The sequence below is a fragment of the Ranitomeya imitator genome, chromosome 6, assembly GCF_032444005.1.
Source record: "Ranitomeya imitator isolate aRanImi1 chromosome 6, aRanImi1.pri, whole genome shotgun sequence".
Classification (NCBI taxonomy): domain Eukaryota; kingdom Metazoa; phylum Chordata; class Amphibia; order Anura; family Dendrobatidae; genus Ranitomeya; species Ranitomeya imitator.
In genome coordinates, this window is record NC_091287.1 from 514,272,608 (window position 1) to 514,293,086 (window position 20,479).

At 42.4% G+C, this 20,479-nt stretch overlaps 1 protein-coding gene across 1 annotated transcript in view; it reads right to left on the reverse strand.

Annotated features, from left to right (window-relative positions):
* Positions 1-20,479, reverse strand: part of CSMD3 (CUB and Sushi multiple domains 3) — a 2,093,798-nt gene that overhangs the window by 206,840 nt on the left and 1,866,479 nt on the right. The window contains exon 50 of the mRNA XM_069731799.1: positions 7,662-7,850. Coding sequence (XP_069587900.1) covers positions 7,662-7,850 — 189 coding nt within the window. The remainder of the gene's footprint in view (positions 1-7,661; positions 7,851-20,479) is intronic.

Consider the following 20,479-nt stretch of genomic DNA (forward strand, 5'->3'; position numbering starts at 1 on the left):
TTACTTCAGCTTTGATCAGAGCTGTGATTGCCTAATTTACTTGTGAATACAAATCATTTGCATAGTATTCAGATGTCTTTTGTAGGCTACTTTCACATTTTTGTCTTTATAAACACATCGCAATGCCTCGTTCTGTGCAAAAAACGCATCCTGCAAAGTTGCCCGCATAGACTTGTATTACCGACGCATCACAACGTTGGACGCACTTTCCATACGTCGTGCACTGGATGCGTTGGTAATTGGCGGACCATCGTCATAAAAAAAGTTCAATGTAACGTTTTTTTGTGCGACTCCGCCCCCTCCTCCCCGCTCATCACAATGGGCAGCGGATGTGTTGTAAAACTGCATCCGCTGCCCACGATGTGCTAAATTTTGCACAACATCCGTCGGTATGCCGGGCCGATGGTTTGCGACGGCCCCGTACCGACAGAAGTGTGAAAGTGGCCTTAGATATCTGCTTTCCATCTGCCAGGCTTCACTCAAGGCTACCTAAAGGCAAGAATCTATTGTGGTCTAATGTATGCCTAGCTACTTCTCAAGGTAACCTTGAGAAAGGTGCCGGACCGGTGCTGAAAAGTGTTTGAACAATAATGAACCATTTCGGAACCTAAAAGGCTTCTCATTTACCACAGCATTGCCCGTTCACCATGATATTGTCTTCTTTTTCTTATAGCACTACTACAACTAAAGTATGCCCTACTGTCATATATCTACTGATACGATTGATAAGGATGCACGTCACTCCGTGTAAAAACCAGGTGGTCAGATAGGATATCACTTAGTCTCATTGTGTTGTCTTTCTCTGATGACTGTTATTCTTCAGCAATTCATTTGATGAAGGTCGATGTTTATGACCAAAACATTACTTTTTTTGTGATTGCTTCACTAATGAAATATACAATCTGAAAGAGTGCCAAATTCCAATTTTTATTTGTCATATCTACTGCTATGTGTCAATTTGAGTTGAGTACAGCAAAAATATATCATTATATCACGTTAGCAAGTAGTTAGAAAAATATTAACCCCTTCATGACCTTGGGATTTTTCATTTTTCCGTGTTCGTTTTTCACTCCCCTCCTTCCCAGAGCCATAACTTTTTTATTTTTCCGTGAATTTGGCCATGTGAGGGCTTATTTTTTGTGGGACGAGTTGTACTTTTGAACAACATCATTGGTTTTAGCATGTCGTGTACTAGAAAACGGGAAAAAAATTCCAAGTGCGGTGAAATTGCAAAAAAAGTGCAATCCCACACTTGTTTTTTGTTTGGCTTTTTTGCTAGGTTCACTAAATGCTAAAACTGACTTGACATTATGATTCTCCAGGTCAGTATGAGTTCATAGACACATAACATGACTAGGTTATTTTCTATCTAAGTGGTGAAAAAAAATTCCAAACTTTGCTAAAAAAAATAAAAAAAATTGCGCCATTTTCCGATACTCGTAGCGTCTCCATTTTTCGTGATCTGGGGTCGGTTGAGGGCTTATTTTTTGCGTGCCGAGATGACGTTTTTAATGATAGCATTTTGGTGCAGATACGTTCTTTTGATTGCCCGTTATTGCATTTTAATGCAATGTCGCGGCGACCTAAAAAACATAATTCTGGCGTTTCGAATTTTTTTCTCGCTACGCCGTTTAGCGATCAGGTTAATGCTTTTTTTTAATTGATAGATCGGGCGATTCTGAGCGCGGCGATACCAAATATGTGTAGATTTGATTTTTTTTTTTATTGATTTATTTTGATTGGGGCGAAAGGGGGGTGATTTAAACTTTTATATTTTTTTTATTTTTTTCACATTTTTTTTTACTTTTTTTTTTAACTTTTGCCATGCTTCAATAGCCTCCATGGGAGGCTAGAAGCAGGCACAACGCGATCGGCTCTGCTACATAGCAGCGATCTGCTGATCGCTGCTATGTAGAAGAAATGGAGGTGTGCTGTGAGCGCCGACCACAGGGTGGCGCTCACAGCCACCGGTCTTCAGTAACCATAGAGGTCTCAAGGACCTCTATGGTTACAATAGAGACACATCGCCGACCCCCGATCATGTGACGGGGGTCGGCGATGACGTCATTTCCGGCCGCTCGGCCGGATGCGGTAGTTAAATGCCGCTGTCTGCGATTGACAGCGGCATTTACCTAGTTAATAGGCGCGGGCAGATCGTGATTCTGCCCGCACCTATTGCGGGCACATGTCAGCTGTGCAAAACAGCTGACATGTCCCGACTTTGATGCGGGCTCACCGCGGAGCCCTGCATCAAAGCAGGGGATCTGACCTCGGACGTACTATCCCGTCCGAGGTCAGATAGGGGTTAAAATTTGAGCGTCCTCGGTGGTTTATACCTTTTAATGGTTTACCGAAAAGACGGTAACAAATAACAAGCTTTCAAGACTGCTCAAGTCTCTTTATCAGGCTCGGTATAACAGAACATCTGAAGAGTCACAGATTTATCCACAGCAGGACACAGGAATAATGCAGTAAATAAGAAAAGTGATGGCGAAGAAGAGCTATCAATATGGGAAAGGAAAAACAGTTGTGTGTGGAAATATTGGAGGAGTTCATTGATAAGGAGTGTGAAAGTTTTATTGTCCTCTGATTGAGGTCTGGTCTGGGGACTGTGGTGCCCCCACAAGGTCTGAGGAGCACATTGCTTCTATCTCTCTGAGTTGTGAAGTCAACTTTCCATATCAGCAATTTCATGTCTATAACAGTGGAAGGAATATGCAGCACTCACCAGTTCGAAAAAGTGTGATAGTCCTTTATTCCATACTTTGGGACATGGACAAAACCAAGGCCTGCAGGTTATAGAGGTATGCGGGAAAAGATAGAAATGATATGGACGCCTTGTTTTTGTCCATGTCCAGAAGTATGGTATAAAGGATTATCACACTTTTTTCGAACTAGTGGGTGCCGCATATTCCTCCCACTGTTACACGTTTTGTATATTTCTATGTGAGCAACTAACACTGTTTGATGAACTGCTCCAGCTCTCTGCTTATGGGTATACCACCCCTCCACAGGACATTAATCATTTGCTAGTGCCATTACTTTTTCTATAATTTCATGTTAATGATGCTGGCATTGAAAGGTAGTTTCACATCCCAAAGAAACAGTAAAATGTGTGAATACAAACTTATGATGTCCTTTGAAACATTCATAACAGGAATGAATGAGTTGCACGGATTTATGTCTTTTTCATGAATTACGGAATGTGCTCCTCAGACCTTGTGGGAGCATCACAAGCCCTGGAATAGATCTCAGTCAGAGGACAATAAAATGTTCACACTTCTTATATATGAACTCCTCCAATATTTACTGCCACAACTGATTCTCTCCTTCCCACACTGATAGTTCTGCTTCACAACACTTGTATTATCTCTGCACTATTCCTGTGTCCTGCTGTATATAAATATGTGACTCTTCAGAATGTTTGTTATTTAATGTCTGATGAAGAGACCTGTGTAGTCTCGAAAGCTTGCAATTTGTTATCATCTTTTCAGTTAGCCATTAAAAGGTATTAACCACTGAGGACTCTCAAATTTTAATATTTTTAGAGTAAAAAGATTTGCAAGAACCAGGCACAGCAGCCATGTTAGTAGTCTATGGCCACTATAGAGACTCTCCTACTACTTTACCTGGGCCATGCCCAATGTATCTTCTGATTAGTATTCTGCCACAACATCATTATTTTGCTGCAGAATGCAAGCATAATGTTGTGGCAGTCTTCTAATCAGAAGATTAGCTGGGATTTCACTGGTAGTTGGAGGCTTAAAGAGCTCTGGTCTGGCAATCAAGGACTATCGACTTGGCCGTTGGACAAGGATCTGAGAATTAATTTGCTCAACTCTAGTGTTAATATCGGGGTTCCGCAGGGCTCAGTCCTGGGCCCCCTCCTTTTCTGCCCCTATTGGACAAACAATCAGCAGATTTGGGTTCAAGTATCATCTCTATGCCGACGACACCCAATTATCCACTTCTTCCCCTGACATCACCCCCACTCTAATTCAAAATACCAAGGAGTGTCTGCTGTCTCTAACATCATGTCCTCCCTATATCTGAAACTAAATCTCTCCAAAACTGAACTACTTGCGTTTCTCCCTTCTACTAACCTCATTCTACCCAAAATCGAAATTACCCTGGAGGGTTCAACCATAACTACCAAGCAGCATGCCCGCTGTCTTGGGGTCATATTCGACACCAAACTTTCTATTACTCCCTATATCCAATCACTCACTCGCTCCTGTCACCTGCATCTTAAAAACATCTCCAGAATCCGACCTTTTCTCACCTTTGAAACTGCTAAGACTCTTGTCGCTCTCATTCATTCCCATCTGGACTACTGCAACTCTCTTCTGATCGGTCTCCCTCTTTCCAAACTTTCTCCTCTCCAATCCATCTTGAATGCGGCAGCCAGGGTCATATTTCTGTCCAGCCGCTTCACCGATGCCTCCATCTTGTGCCAGTCATTACACTGGCTACCCATTCGCTACAGGGTCCAGTATAAACTCATCTCTCTCACCCACAAAGCTCTCCACAGCTCAGCACCGCCTTATATCTCCTCTCTCATCTCCGTCTATCGCCCTACACGTGCCCTCCGTTCTACAAATGACCTAAGACTAACATCCCCTGTAATCCGAACCTTGCACCTCCTTCTCCAAGACCTCTCTTGTGCTGCGCTAGCTCTCTGGAATGCACTTCCCCAGATGATCAGACTGATACCTAGCCCCGACCTATTCAAGCACGCTTTAAAAACCCATCTCTTCAAACGAGTCTAAGACATCAACTACTCAGTAAACTAACTTTGTCCTGTTCCCTAGTTCCAAATATTATCTGCATGTGAATCTGCACCCTACTACTCATCTGTCTCCACACCCTCCATGCACACGATAACTGCACTTGATACTTGACTATTGCACTTAAACACACGGGCTGATGACCGGATCATGCAGCTTCATATGAAAATCCCTATTTATTATAATTGCCAGACCTGAAATAACAAGCACTTTTCACCTATTGTGTCACCCCAATTTCCTTGTAGATTGTAAGCTTGCGAGCAGGGACCTCACCCCTAACGTCACTGTTTAAGTTGTCTTAACTTGTACTGAATTTATTGTCTGTACATGTCCCTGCTTAATTGTAAAGTGCTGCGGAATATGTTGACGCTATATAAATAAAAATTATTATTATTATTATTATTAACATACTCTTTTATGCAGTATTGAAAAGACGTAATCATACATTTAATATTAGTCAAATAGCCACAAATGTAAATGTATGGCTTACGTTAGTGGCCGCATATTTAGCAGAAGTTACAATATTTTCTAGGTATGTTTTGTGGAAGTTTATGGATAGACCTTCACGATACCAATGTGAAAGCCATTAAGTGTTGACTGTGATTTTGAAGCAATGGAGACATATGGTCATGATTTCGCTCCAGACATACAGTAGAATAACTTTACTAGGCTTGTAACAAATTATCTCCATAAAAAGCTTCAGATAAGAAAACTAATTTAACAAAATTGTAAATCTATGCACATTTGATACATTTCTGGCACAGCTCCTCCACGTGCTGATCCAGCCTTTGTTCCGCTTCCCTTCCCGTGTCTTGTACTTTTGCAACCTGACCAAGCAATAGCCCTTAAGTTTGTGAAGTGTATCAAGCATTGTTCTCCTTAATTGATTTGATTCGCCTAAATGCATTATCTCTCGAGGGCTTCCTTGCAAATGTCAAACAATTCAGGATCCCATGAATTCAACTATAATTCCAACTATCTCGTTAACATCTTAATTTGTATGATAAACTGCGTAATAAGATCGGTGACTGTAACTAAGTATAGAGTGTGCAGAATGTTCCTAGAACCATACTGATATAATTAGAAGCCTAGAAATGACATATGGACCTGCACAGGCTTTTATTATAGCAATTGCACTTATTTTCTATGTACGTAAGAAGGAAGGTTAATCATTTCTGTGGATTGTTTTCTCATCTTTCCGACCAGTAATAGCTGCTTTTTTTAAATGAATTTTAGCTTAATGATCAGTGATTGCATCACTATCAAATCATACAATTTGATTGATTTGACTCAATTCACCTGAAGGCCTGTTTAAATGTCAAATCTCTGGCGGATACCCATGAGCCAACATTGTCTGTAGCATATGCTCTGAATTTTAACCAAAAAATGCCATACACATAGAAAGTTTATTTCTTCACAAGGAGGCATTACTTTTGGTGGTTATGAGCCATACAACTTGCTGGTCATATTCAAGGAGAGACATGGTATTTTTAAGCAGCAAACAACTAAGGGAATGTCTTTGTAATAGTCAACGCGGTCTAGCTTTTTTCCAGTAGTGGCAAATACATATAGGCTAGAGAGCTGGTTACATTCTCTGCACAGGATTGTACGGCTCTCAGTTTGGTCGTCCCTCACTACACAATTTCTATCAATCAGCAATGCTTTTCTTTCAACCGCATACCCATGTCCCTGGAGCAAGGAAGTCACTGTCAGGCGTCTTCTTCAATCCTTCCTTCGAGACTCTCATCGGGAGCTTCAACCCTGCTCTCCCACTCTAGTCACCTTGGGACCATCTCTTGGATTTTTTTATTTTGGGCAAAAAAAAAATCATTTTTCTTAAAAGGTTTAATTCAAATTTTGCAACTTTAGGCTTTCAACTTTTTTTTGTTCCTTTTTGAATCCATAGAATCGTTCTGTTGGAGAGTTTCTAACTCTTTCTTAGGACTTTTTTTGAGCTACCAAAAGCTCATTGATGAACACATCAAAGTTTGGCTAACTTTTGATGTGGTCTGTGATCATAAATCAGCTGAGAGAATATCCGGAAAAAAAAACAAACATATGAGATCAATTAAAACTCTTCTTCAGAACAAGTTCACTGATGGATTAGTAGACATCTCGTTCTCCAGCAAGCAATAAGAAGCGCAGCACTATTGAAGTGAAACAATGCAACATTTTCATTTCAACCCATTTTAAAAAATGAAGTCTCTTTGGCCTGTATAAGAAGACAAAAGCTTTTAAAGACCTGTGACTGTTCAGGGCATTAATAAATGTTTTTGGGGTCCACAAGTTTAAAGTTACAACACTGGCTCTGATGCACTGTACTTGTCAACATCACTATACATGCTGTTTTAAATAATAATACATTTAATGTATATGTTAAAATGGCTTGAATTTTTTTTTATATTAACCTATATGGGCAAGCATGGAGAAACTGAAAGAACTAATTCCAGTTTATTCATTCCCTAGATTAAATCTAAATATTATAAATTCATTGCAGCAAACAAAGCAGCAACCAAAACTGCAATAAGACCCTTCACTGTGTTCATCACTCATCGTATTGGAGCTTTGGATATGTCAAGGCAGGAGCTGATATTATTGTTTGTTATTCACAATGAAAATGCACTATTATATTTTACCTCCACAAAGTTAGATGCAAAATGTTGATAAAAAGCACAAATCATGTAATCAAAGCTAAAATCACAGTGAATAAGGGAAGAAGGTAAAAATAAATAAATATAGAATAAAAGAGAATGAGACAGATAGATAGATAGATGATAGATAATAGATAGACAGATAGATAGATAGGTAGATAGATAGATAGATAGATGGATAGATAGTTTAATACAATTTGCTATGAATAAATTAAATAATTACCCTGACAGGCAGGAACAGGCGCATCCCATGTATAATAACCATACGGTGATTTTTTGCAGACAGCTGTGCTTTTTCCAATGAGCCTAAACCCTCGATCACAGGCCCAGCGAACCATACTGTTCAGTTGTCCACCCGTCTGACTGACAATGAATCCATGTGGCGGAGACTCTGGAGTGCTACAATAGTGAGCTGCAAAATCCAGATGATATAAATACATTTTTGTAACCATTGGGAATCAAATGCTAAAATATAGAACAGAAGATTAAGGCTGTGTGCACACGTTCCGGATTTTTCCCGCATTTTTTGCGTATTTTTTCGCTATAAAAGCACGATAAAACTGTGAAAAAAATGAATCCATTAAGCATCCTATTAATAGAATGCAATCCGCATTTTTTGTGCACCTGTTGCATTTTTTTTTCCGTGAAAAAAACACAGCGCAGTAAAAAACGCAGCATGTTCATTAATTTTGTGGATTTTTCGCAGATTTCCTGCTATTTAATGCATTGGGAAGCTCCAGAAAAAAAAGCGAAAAATCCGCAAAAAAAAACGCATGCGGATTTCCTGCAGAAAAAGTCTGGTTTTGTTCAGGAAATTTCTGCAAAGAATCCTGACGTGTGTACATAGCCTAAAATGTGACTGACAGAAAATTTACAACATGACTAATGTCCATATGAAATCCAGAGACTCTATCCATGGCGCTAAAGACTACTGTACGGCTGTACGGTTAGAATATGCTTATGCTAATTAAACATTGCATAAAAACACAGGAATGGTGCCGTCTAACTGGTTTTTCCCTTCTCTGCCATCAGCAGCAATCTAAAGCCTGTCATACACAATAGACTAATGTCTGCTGCACCCAGTGAACACTCTAATCAGGCGTGTGGTGGTGCCAGTCAACACTCTAATCAGGTGTGTGGTGGTACCAGTCAACACTCTAATCAGGCGTGTGGTGGTGCCAGTCAACACTCTAATCAGGTGTGTGGTGGTACCAGTCAACACTCTAATCAGGTGTGTGGTGGTGCCCGTCAACACTCTAATCAGGTGTGTGGTGGTACCAGTCAACACTCTAATCAGGTGTGTGGTGGTGCCCATCAACACTCTAATCAGGTGTGTGGTGGTACCAGTCAACACTCTAACCAGGCGTGTGGTGGTGCCTGTCAACACACTAATCAGGTGTGTGGTGGTACCAGTCAACACTCTAATCAGGTGTGTGGTGGTACCAGTCAACACTCTAATCAGGTGTGTGGTGGTACCAGTCAACACTCTAATCAGCTTTGTGGTGGTGCCAGTCAACACTCTAATCAGGCGTGTGGTGGTGCCCGTCAACTGATTGTAAGGGAGAAGTCAATTGAGTATGTCCGACTTTGGACTACCAGAGATTAGCCACAGACAGAGATGTCTACAATTATATGTAGGGGAAAGCCGGCTGACATGGCTGTTAGATGAACAATGGGTCAAAGCATTGTTCAGCCCATAGACATCTAAAGTGCATGGGCCCTTGATAAGGTTGTTCATCACTTTAATATTAATCACCTATCCTTAAAATATTTAATCAATATTTGATCAGTGGTGTTGCAACACTCAGTACCCCCATGGATCAACTTGACTCGGCGCGAGCGGCTGCCATAAGTGCTCAGTTATGGATCTGATCCATCTACTCAACCGCGTATTGCACTTCTACTCCCTTAATAGGGGACAGATGTGCAGTTCCTGGCCGTCACCACTATCAGTAGATGGAACAGCTCAGTAACTTAGCGGTTATGGCTACCACCGGCATCAAGGGCAGCTGATCGGAGAGGGTGCCGGGTGACAGCCTCTTTAAGCGAACCCAAGTATGAGCTAATCGATTTAGTTTGATGATTGCTAACAACATGCTGCTTGAAAACCACTTTCACTGGGGTTGTCAGACAACTACTGCAAACAGCCAACTAGTCTAGCACATAACCATGTGGTCTATATTTAGTATTGGACTCCGCAGGCTGAATCAACTTAGTCTAAATTACTATTCCCTACTCTTTTGGGGTGTACCAATACAGAAACCACACTGTAATAATGAATTTTTCACGATATACCTAAACGGTGATAATACACAAGATTGTGGTAGACCAATTGCTAACTCAACCCGTAACTAGCTCTCCTGCCTTCCACATTTAATGAATGCTCAGCTCGGCCATGTAAGCTCATGGTAAGAATAGAGTAAGCCACTGACAGTGGCTTATCTTGAAAAAATACAAAATGTTTTGGCATTTGAATGCGAGTAGAAAAATATGGAAAAAACCTGGATGATTCCATGATTAGATGGTTGTTTGGTTAGCCAAAATAGTAAGGTTTTGCCAATTTTAATTTAAGGTCTATGACAACTCTTAGAGATATATGTTCTGACTACCAGGTTAGTCTATTTTTCTTTAAGGCTTTTTTGCCTAAGGTGTTTTACACTAATTTAATATTGTTGCTGTATCCTATGCTGGAAGTTTTTTTTAGATATTGTAGATTGCATCAACCAGATAAGAATGACCAGAGGCATGACTGTACAGATTTCCCACAATACATTGCAGTCATAAAATCAAATTGTATAGTACAGCCAATCATGGGGGACTTTCATAGCCTATATGATAAGCCCAAGCAGGGAATGCAGCAGGCATTTAGGGTGATTAAGAATATTGAGAAGACATCAGAGCTCACAGTTAAGCTATAGCGATAGAAAGATAGAAAGCCGTAAAACAATTGACAAATACCCAAGATAGTAATATGCTGAATAACTTCAGCAGTGAAGAAGATGAGAGTAGCAGTCTGTGAATAATACAAATACATGGTGCAGCTGATATCTGGTCTTCATTTGAATTAAAATTGCAATTTTTTTCATTCTTAATGCACTATAAAGCAGCAGCCAAGCAGCACAAAATTTTTTACCGAAAAAAAACTAGAATAAGTGTCAGTCAGAAGCAGTGTGTTTCCTTTTCACAAGTGATTTGACTAAGTTTTTGTATTTCTTGTGCAATCTTTTTTGTGATTTGGAGTAACTATTTTTTTTTTAAATACAAAAGAAACATTCGTAAAATTCACACATTTAACTGTGACCATGCAAAGTGTACGTACCATAAGGTTTTTTTTGGAAATTTCTTCTACTAGTACAGATTGACACCAATTTAGCACCTTATTGCGGGTACTAGCATTTTGGATATTTATCTACATAGCATTTCTAATCACCTCATATTTGAAGAGGGGAATTAAATGTTATAAAATATAAGCATAATGTTTAGAGTGAATCTGTCATTAGGTTTTTGCTATGTAACCTGAGGACAGCATGAAGTAGGGATTAAGATACAGAATTCAGCGATGTGTCACTTATTAGCCTGTGAGCTGTTGCTTACTTACAGTGAAGATTTTATCACTTGGACATTATTGCTGATATTCAGGCAATTGCTAGTCTGATTCAGCCTCTTCCTTTGACAAACAGCTCACTGTCTATATACTATGTACAGTGGGGCAAAAAAGTATTTAGTCAGTCAGCAATAGTGCAAGTTCCACCACTTAAAAAGATGAGAGGCGTCTGTAATTTACATCATAGGTAGACCTCAACTATGGGAGACAAACTGAGGAAAAAAAATCCCGAAAATCACATTGTCTGTTTTTTTTAACAATTTATTTGCATATTATGGTGAAAAATAAGTATTTGGTCAGAAACAAAATTTCATCTCAATACTTTGTAATATATCCTTTGTTGGCAATGACAGAGGTCAAACATTTTCTGTAAGTCTTCACAAGGTTGCCACACACTGTTGTTGGTATGTTGGCCCATTCCTCCATGCAGATCTCCTCTAGAGCAGTGATGTTTTTGGCTTTTCGCTTGGCAACACGGACTTTCAACTCCCTCCAAAGGTTTTCTATAGGGTTGAGATCTGGAGACTGGCTAGGCCACTCCAGGACGTTGAAATGCTTCTTACGAAGCCACTCCTTCGTTGCCCTGGCGGTGTGCTTTGGATCATTGTCATGTTGAAAGACCCAGCCACATTTCATCTTCAATGCCCTTGCTGATGGAAGGAGGTTTGCACTCAAAATCTCACGATACATGGCCCCATTCATTCTTTCATGTACCCGTATCAGTCGTCCTGGCCCCTTTGCAGAGAAACAGCCCCAAAGCATGATGTTTCCACCACCATGCTTTACAGTAGGTATGGTGTTTGATGGATGCAACTCAGTATTCTTTTTCCTCCAAACACGACAAGTTGTGTTTCTACCAAACATTTCCAGTTTGGTTTCATCAGACCATAGGACATTCTCCCAAAACTCCTCTGGATCATCCAAATGCTCTCTAGCAAACTTCAGACGGGCCCGGACATGTACTGGCTTAAGCAGTGGGACACGTCTGGCACTGCAGGATCTGAGTCCATGGTGGCGTAGTGTGTTACTTATGGTAGGCCTTGTTACATTGGTCCCAGCTCTCTGCAGTTCATTCACTAGGTCCCCCCGCGTGGTTCTGGGATTTTTGCTCACCGATCTTGTGATCATTCTGACCCCACGGGGTGGGATTTTGCGTGGAGCCCCAGATCGAGGGAGATTATCAGTGGTCTTGTATGTCTTCCATTTTCTAATTATTGCTCCCACTGTTGATTTCTTCACTCCAATCTGGTTGGCTATTGCAGATTCAGTCTTCCCAGCCTGGTGCAGGGCTACAATTTTGTTTCTGGTGTCCTTTGACAGATCTTTGGTCTTCACCATAGTGGAGTTTGGAGTCAGACTGTTTGAGGGTGTGCACAGGTGTCTTTTTATACTGATAACAAGTTTAAACAGGTGCCATTACTACAGGTAATGAGTGGAGGAAAGAGGAGACTCTTAAAGAAGAAGTTACAGGTCTGTGAGAGCCAGAAATCTTGATTGTTTGCTTCTGACCAAATACTTATTTTCCACCATAATATGCAAATAAATTGTTAAAAAAACAGACAATGTGATTTTCTGGATTTTTTTTTCTCAGTTTGTCTCCCATAGTTGAGGTCTACCTATGATGTAAATTACAGACGCCTCTCATCTTTTTAAGTGGTGGAACTTGCACTATTGCTGACTGACTAAATACTTTTTTGCCCCACTGTACATATAGAGCCTGGCTTGGGTGGGGTTAGCTTTGTCAGTTATGCTGCATTCTGCATCTAAAATCTCTGAGTGTGTCAGAATCACTGCACCCAGTAAACTAAGTGACACATCATTAGTTTCAGGGTCTCTTTGCCCATAACATTAATATCGTTAATTATAGTGTTGTACAAAATGTATGGTAACAGAAAAAGAGGCCACGGTAATGGATGAGGTAGCGTAAAAGGCAAAAAAAAAATCCACAGCTAAGAATGTGGGTGCCTGTTGTGAATTCTGTGGTCAAGCTCCCTCCTGTGGTCATGAGTGGTACTTCGGCTGGTTCTGTCTATGAGCTTCTTCTGGTGGATGTGAGTGGGGTTGCGGCTTCTGAGTTCCCTTCCTCAGGTGACGAGGTTAAGTCGTTAGGTGCTGCTCTATTTAACTCCACCTAGTTCTTTGTTCCTGGCCTCCAGTCAATGTTCCAGTATTGGTCTTGCTCTCTCCTGGATCGTCTTGTGGCCTGTCTGCCCTGCATAAGCTAAGTTCTGCTTGTGTTACTTTTGTTTGCTATTTTTTCTGTCCAGCTTGCTGTATCGGTTTTTCTTGCTTGCTGGAAGCTCTGGGACGCAGAGGAAGCACCTCCGTGCTGTTAGTCTGTATGGAGGGTCTTTTTGCACCCTCTGCGTGGTTGTTTGTAGGTTTTTGTGCTGACCGCAAAGCTATCTTTGCTATCCTCGGTCTATTCAGTAAGTCGGGCCTCACTTTGCTAAAACCTATTTCATCTCTGTGTTTGTATTTTCATCTTTACTCACAGTCATTATATGTGGGGGGCTGCCTTTTCCTTTGGGGAATTTCTCTGAGGCAAGGTAGGCTTATTTTTCTATCTTCAGGGCTAGCTAGTTTCTCAGGCTGTGCCCGAGGCGCCTAGGTCTGGTCAGGAGCGCTCCACGGCTACCTCTAGTGTGGTGTGATAGGATTAGGGATTGCGGTCAGCAGAGTTCCCACGTCTCAGAGCTCGTCCTATGTTATTAGTAACTATCAGGTCACTTTGTGTGCTCTTAACCACCAGGTCCATTTTGTCTCTGAATCACCAGTTCATAACAGTACTGGAGGCCCAAAGTACTAATGCTTCTCATTAGAGGGAAAAGAGAAGTTCTGAGACCATTTTTTTTTTCTCTGCACTGTGTTTTGTCTTTCTTTTCCCCTAGACATTTGGGTGGTTCAGGACACAGGTGTAGTGATGGACATTAAAGGTCTGTCTTCTTGTGTGGATCATCTTACTGCAAGAGTACAAAATTTTCAAGACTTTGTGGTTCAGAATTCTATGTTAGAACCAAGAATTCCTATTCCTGATTTGTTTTCTGGAGATAGAGCTAAGTTTCTGAGTTTTAAAAATAATTGTAAACTGTTTCTGGCTTTGAAAACCCGCTCCTCTGGTGACCCAGTTCAACAAGTTAAGATCATTATTTCTTTATTACGTGGCGACCCTCAAGACTTGGCATTTTCCCTTGCGCCAGGAGATCCTGCATTATGTAATATTGATGCATTTTTTCTGGAGCTCGGATTGCTTTATGATGAACCTAATTCAGTGGATCAGGCAGAGAAAAATTTGCTGGCTCTGTGTCAGGGTCAGGACGAGGTAGAGCTATATTGTCAGAAGTTTAGGAAGTGGTCTGTGCTCACTCAATGGAATGAATGTGCGCTGGCAGCAATTTTCAGAAAGGGTCTCTCTGAAGCCCTTAAGGATGTCCTGGTGGGATTTCCTATGCCTGCTGGTCTGAATGAGTCTATGTCTTTGGCCATTCAGATCGATCGACGCTTGCGTGAGCGTAGGACTGTGCACCATTTGGCGGTATTACCTGAGCATAAACCTGAGCCTATGCAATGTGATAGGACTTTGACCATAGCTGAACGGCAAGAACACAGACGTCGGAATGGGCTGTGTTTCTACTGTGGTGATTCCACTCATGCTATCTCCGATTGTCCTAAGCGCACTAAGCGGTTCGCTAGGTCTGCCACCATTGGTACGGTACAGTCGAAATTTCTTTTTTCCGTTACTTTAATCTGCTCTTTGTCATCCTATTCTGTCATGGCATTTGTGGATTCAGGCGCTGCCCTGAATTTGGTGGACTTGGAGTTTGCTAGGCGCTGTGGGTTTTTCTTGGAGCCCTTGCAGTATCCTATTCCATTGAGAGGAATTGATGCTACGCCTTTGGCCAAGAATAAGCCTCAATACTGGACCCAGCTGACCATGTGCATGGCTCCTGCGCATCAGGAGGATATTCGCTTTTTGGTGTTGCATAATCTGCATGATGTGGTCGTGTTGGGGTTGCCATGGCTACAAGTCCATAACCCAGTATTGGATTGGAAATCAATGTCTGTGTCCAGCTGGGGTTGTCAGGGGGTACATGGTGATGTTCCATTTCTGTCTATTTCGTCATCCGCCCCTTCTGAGGTCCCAGAATTCTTATAGGATTACCAGGATGTATTTGATGAGCCCAAGTCCAGGGCCCTACCTCCGCATAGGGATTGCGATTGTGCTATCGATTTGATTCCTGGTAGTAAGTTTCCTAAGGGTCGACTGTTTAATTTGTCTGTGCCTGAGCACGCCGCTATGCGGAGTTACGTAAAGGAATTCTTGGAGAAGGGTCATATTCGCCCATCGTCGTCGCCATTGGGAGCAGGGCTCTTTTTTGTGGCCAAGAAGTATGGTTCGCTGAGACCTTGTATTGATTACCGCCTTCTAAATAAAATCACAGTCAAATTTCAGTACCCCTTGCCGCTGCTGTCTGATTTGTTTGCTCGGATTAAGGGGGCTAGTTGGTTCACCAATATAGATCTTCGTGGTGCGTATAATCTTGTGCGTATTAAACAGGGTGATGAATGGAATACAGCATTTAATACGCCCGAGGGCCACTTTGAGTACCTGGTTATGCCATTCGGGCTTTCTAATGCTCCATTAGTATTTCAGTCCTTTATGCATGACATCTTCCGAGAGTACCTGGATAAATTCCTGATTGTATACTTGGATGATATTTTGGTCTTCTCGGATGATTGGGAGTCTCACGTGAAGCAGGTTAGAATGATGTTCCAGGTCCTGCGTGCAAATTCTTTGTTTGTAAAGGGGTCAAAGTGTCTCTTTGGTGTTCAGAAGGTTTCATTTTTGGGTTTCATTTTTTCCCCTTCTACTATCGAGATGGACCCTGTTAAAGTTCAGGCTATTTATGATTGGACTCAGCCGACATCTCTGAAGAGTCTGCAAAAGTTCCTGGGCTTTGCTAATTTTTATCGTCGCTTCATCAATAATTTTTCAAGTATTGCTAAACCGTTGACTGATTTAACCAAGAAGGGTGCTGATGTGGTCAATTGGTCTTCTGCTGCTGTGGAAGCTTTTCAGGAGTTGAAGCGTCGTTTTTCTTCTGCCCCTGTGTTGTGCCAACCAGATGTTTTGCTCCCGTTCCAGGTCGAGGTTGATGCTTCTGAGATTGGAGCAGGGGCTGTTTTGTCGCAAAGAAGTTCTGATGGCTCGGTGATGAAGCCATGTGCCTTCTTTTCCAGGAAGTTTTCGCCTGCTGAGCGAAATTATGATGTTGGCAATCGAGAGTTGCTGGCCATGAAGTGGGCATTCGAGGAGTGGCGTCATTGGCTTGAAGGAGCTAAGCATCGCGTGGTGGTCTTGACTGATCTCAAGAACTTGACTTATCTCGAGTCTGCCAAACGGTTGAATCCTAGACAGGCTCGTTGGTCGCTGTTTTTCTCCCGTTTTGACTTTGTGGTTTCGTACCTTCCGGGCTCTAAGAATGTGAAGGCGGATGCCCTGTCTAGGAGTTTTGTGCCCGACTCTTCGGGTTTGCCTGAGCCGGTGGGTATTCTCAAAGAGGGGGTAATTTTGTCTGCCATCTCCCCTGATTTGCGGCGGGTGCTGCAAAAATTTCAGGCTAATAGACCTGACCGTTGCCCAGCAGAGAAACTGTTTGTCCCTGATAAATGGACGAGTAGAGTTATCTCTGAGGTTCATTGTTCGGTGTTGGCTGGTCATCCTGAAATCTTTGGTACCAGAGATTTGGTGGCTAGATCCTTTTGGTGGCCGTCTCTGTCATGGGATGTGCGTTCGTTTGTGCAGTCCTGTGGGATTTGTGCTCGGGCTAAGCCCTGCTGTTCTCGTGCCAGTGGGTTGCTTTTGCCCTTGCCGGTCCCAAAGAGACCCTGGACACATATCTCTATGGATTTTATTTCGGATCTCCCCATCTCTCAAAAGATGTCGGTCATTTGGGTTGTTTGTGATCGCTTCTCTAAGATGGTCCATTTGGTACCCTTGTCTAAATTGCCCTCCTCCTCTGATTTGGTGCCTTTTTTTTTTTTCCAGCATGTGGTTCGTTTACATGGCATTCCGGAGAACATTGTTTCTGACAGAGGTTCCCAGTTTGTTTCGAGGTTTTAGCGAGCCTTTTGTGCTAGGATGGGCATTGATTTGTCTTTTTCCTCGGCTTTCCATCCTCAGACAAATGGCCAAACTGAACAAACCAATCAGACCTTGGAAACATATCTCAGATGTTTTGTTTCTGCTGATCAGGATGATTGGGTGTCCTTTTTGCCTTTGGCTGAGTTCGCCCTTAATAATCGGGCCAGCTCGGCTACTTTGGTTTCGCCGTTTTTCTGCAATTCTGGTTTCCATCCTCGTTTCTCTTCAGGGCAGGTTGAGTCTTTGGACTGTCCTGGTGTGGATACGGTGGTGGATAGGTTGCAGCAGATTTGGACTCATGTAGTGGACAATTTGACATTGTCCCAGGAGAAAGCTCAACGTTTCGCTAACCGCAGGCGCTGTGTGGGTCCCCGACTTCGTGTTGGGGATTTGCTTTGGTTGTCGTCTCGTTATAATCCTATGAAAGTTTCCTCTCCTAAGTTTAAGCCTCGTTTCATTGGTCCGTATAGGATTTCTGAGGTTCTTAATCCTGTGTCTTTTCGTTTGACCCTTCCAGCTTCTTTTTCCATCCATAATGTATTCCATAGGTCATTGTTGGGGAGATACATGGCACCTGTGGTTCCATCCGTTGATCCTCCTGCCCCGGTTTTGGTTGAGGGGGAGTTGGAGTATATAGTGGAGAAGATTTTGGATTCTCGCATTTTGAGACGGAAACTCCAGTACCTGGTTAAGTGGAAGGGTTATGGTCAGGAAGATAATTCCTGGGTCTTTGCCTCTGATGTTCATGCTGCCGATCTTGTTCGTGCCTTTCATTTGGCTCATCCTGGTCGGCCTGGGGGCTCCGGTGAGGGTTCGGTGACCCCTCCTCAAGGGGGGGTACTGTTGTGAATTCTGTGGTCAAGCTTCCTCCTGTGGTCATGAGTGGTACTTCGGCTGGTTCTGTCTATGAGCTTCTTCTGGTGGATGTGAGTGGGGCTGCGGCTTCTGAGTTCCCTTCCTCAGGTGACGAGGTTAAGTCGTTAGGTGCTGCTCTATTTAACTCCACCTAGTTCTTTGTTCCTGGCCTCCAGTCAATGTTCCAGTATTGGTCTTGCTCTCTCCTGGATCGTCTTGTGGCCTGTCTGCCCTGCATAAGCGAAGTTCTGCTTGTGTTACTTTTGTTTGCTATTTTTTCTGTCCAGCTTGCTATATTGGTTTTTCTTGCTTGCTGGAAGCTCTGGGACGCAGCGGAAGCACCTCTGTGCCGTTAGTCGGTACGGAGGGTCTTTTTGCTCCCTCTGCATGGTTGTTTGTAGGTTTTTGTGCTGACCGCAAAGCTATCTTTACTATCCTCGGTCTATTCAGTAAGTCGGGCCTCACTTTGCTAAAACCTATTTCATCTCTGTATTTGTATTTTCATCTTTACTCACAGTCATTATATGTGGGGGGCTGCCTTTTCCTTTGGGGAATTTCTCTGAGGCAAGGTAGGCTTATTTTTATATCTTCAGGGCTAGCTAGTTTCTCAGGCTGTGCCCGAGGTGCCTAGGTCTGGTCAGGAGCGCTCCACGGCTACCTCTAGTGTGGTGTGATAGGATTAGGGATTGCGGTCAGCAGAGTTCCCACGTCTCAGAGCTCGTCCTATGTTATTAGTAACTATCAGGTCACTTTGTGTGCTCTTAACCACCAGGTCCATTGTGTCTCTGAATCACCAGTTCATAACAGGTGCCACTACGAGCAGCAGAGGCACTACCACCACCAGTGGCACCAGGCATTTGGGCAATAGTTCTACCAAACACAGGCAATATTTGGTCTTCTTTAATTTTGGATGGCATATTAGTGGGAAGGAAGCTGATGGTGTTATGTAATATGTGGCAAATAAATCTGATGTGATGTTACCTCTGACAGTGACAGCATCAGTTTGATTCAGTGTTCTACACAGAGCAGTTTGTGTGATCACACATGGCTAAGATTGATCGTTTTTAGACCATTTTTAATCTTAAAAAACCTACGACGAGTGTACGTGTGTTGTGCCTTTAAAGGTAAGGTACCGCGTTTGTAGATCATTAATAAATCACTGTAATGTAGCATAACATGCTGCTATAAGCAAGTTTTAAATGTATATGAAACAGATTTCATGTGTTATATGAGTTTAAAGAATGCACTGGGGGCTGACATCTTGGTTTTGCAGCAGTAGTAGGGCACTATCAGTGTCAGATTACGGCACCCCATGGACATAGGTGATAATACACCGTCGCTGACCCTATCTGTAACATTGCAGCAGCATTAGCAGTGAGCTGGGCCCACCTCTGTGGGCTGCACAACTCACTGCTGTAGGTGTGGCTAGCTGCCATTTTATTATAGCCCTGTGCTATCTGCTGAGCTCCACTTACTCTCTATCGCAGGACAGAAGAAGCCCTCACTGCTCCTCTGTACTCCAGGCAGGCACGTCCTCTGCTCCTCACACGCTGCCCTGTGTGCTTCTCCTGCTGTGTCTCCGCCTCCCCCTCACACACAGTCCCTGTGATCTCTGGTAAGCTGCACTCACAGCCTGCAGAGAGGGAGGTGACACCTGGAGAGAGAGCAGGGCAGCTGACAGGACAGGGATTAAGGTGGGGGAAGGGGGATGGCAAGAATGTTATTCACAAAAAATGCTGCTGAGTCCACTGTGTTCTGCTCCTCTGTAAACAAGCTGTGTCTCTGATGCAGTAACTGCTGGTGATAGCAGGTCACAGGGCAGTCACACACAAAATGGCGCTGCCCTGTGATGCTGATCTTCATTCTGCCCCAGGGATATTAGACCACTCAAAACGGGAGGGAAATGGTGATGTCAGCAGTTACTGCCCCAATTTTGCTGCTAACAGTAAAGTTGGTAAATCTTACTATAGCGGCTTGAGGTTGAAAACGGAAAATGCTCCCCCTAGTGGTAAATATGTATATATGTAAAAAAATCTATAACATTTTTCATATAGAAATGTTTTCAAACAGTGCAAACATTGCATTAATACATTTTAATTACTATTTTAAGCTTAATTTCACAAAAAAAAACAAAATACAAGAAAACTGGTGGCACCTTCCTTTTAAATGGGTACTACCAGTTGCCATCCTTTTTATGGTGAGGTAACCTAGGTGTTAATAAACGTGTTTTTGTGTAAAGATGTTTACAGTCCTAGGAGACCTCAGATTATTACACACATCATTTCAGGCAATTGGAGGCTTTACAGTATTGCAATTTGCGGTAATTTTTTCTTTACATTGTATTAGTCTGTCGAATTTGAATTTCAAAAGATTTGATCATTTCTATGTAAAACTCATCTTCCTAAAAAAGTTTTGTGCCCTGAAATTTTATGATGCC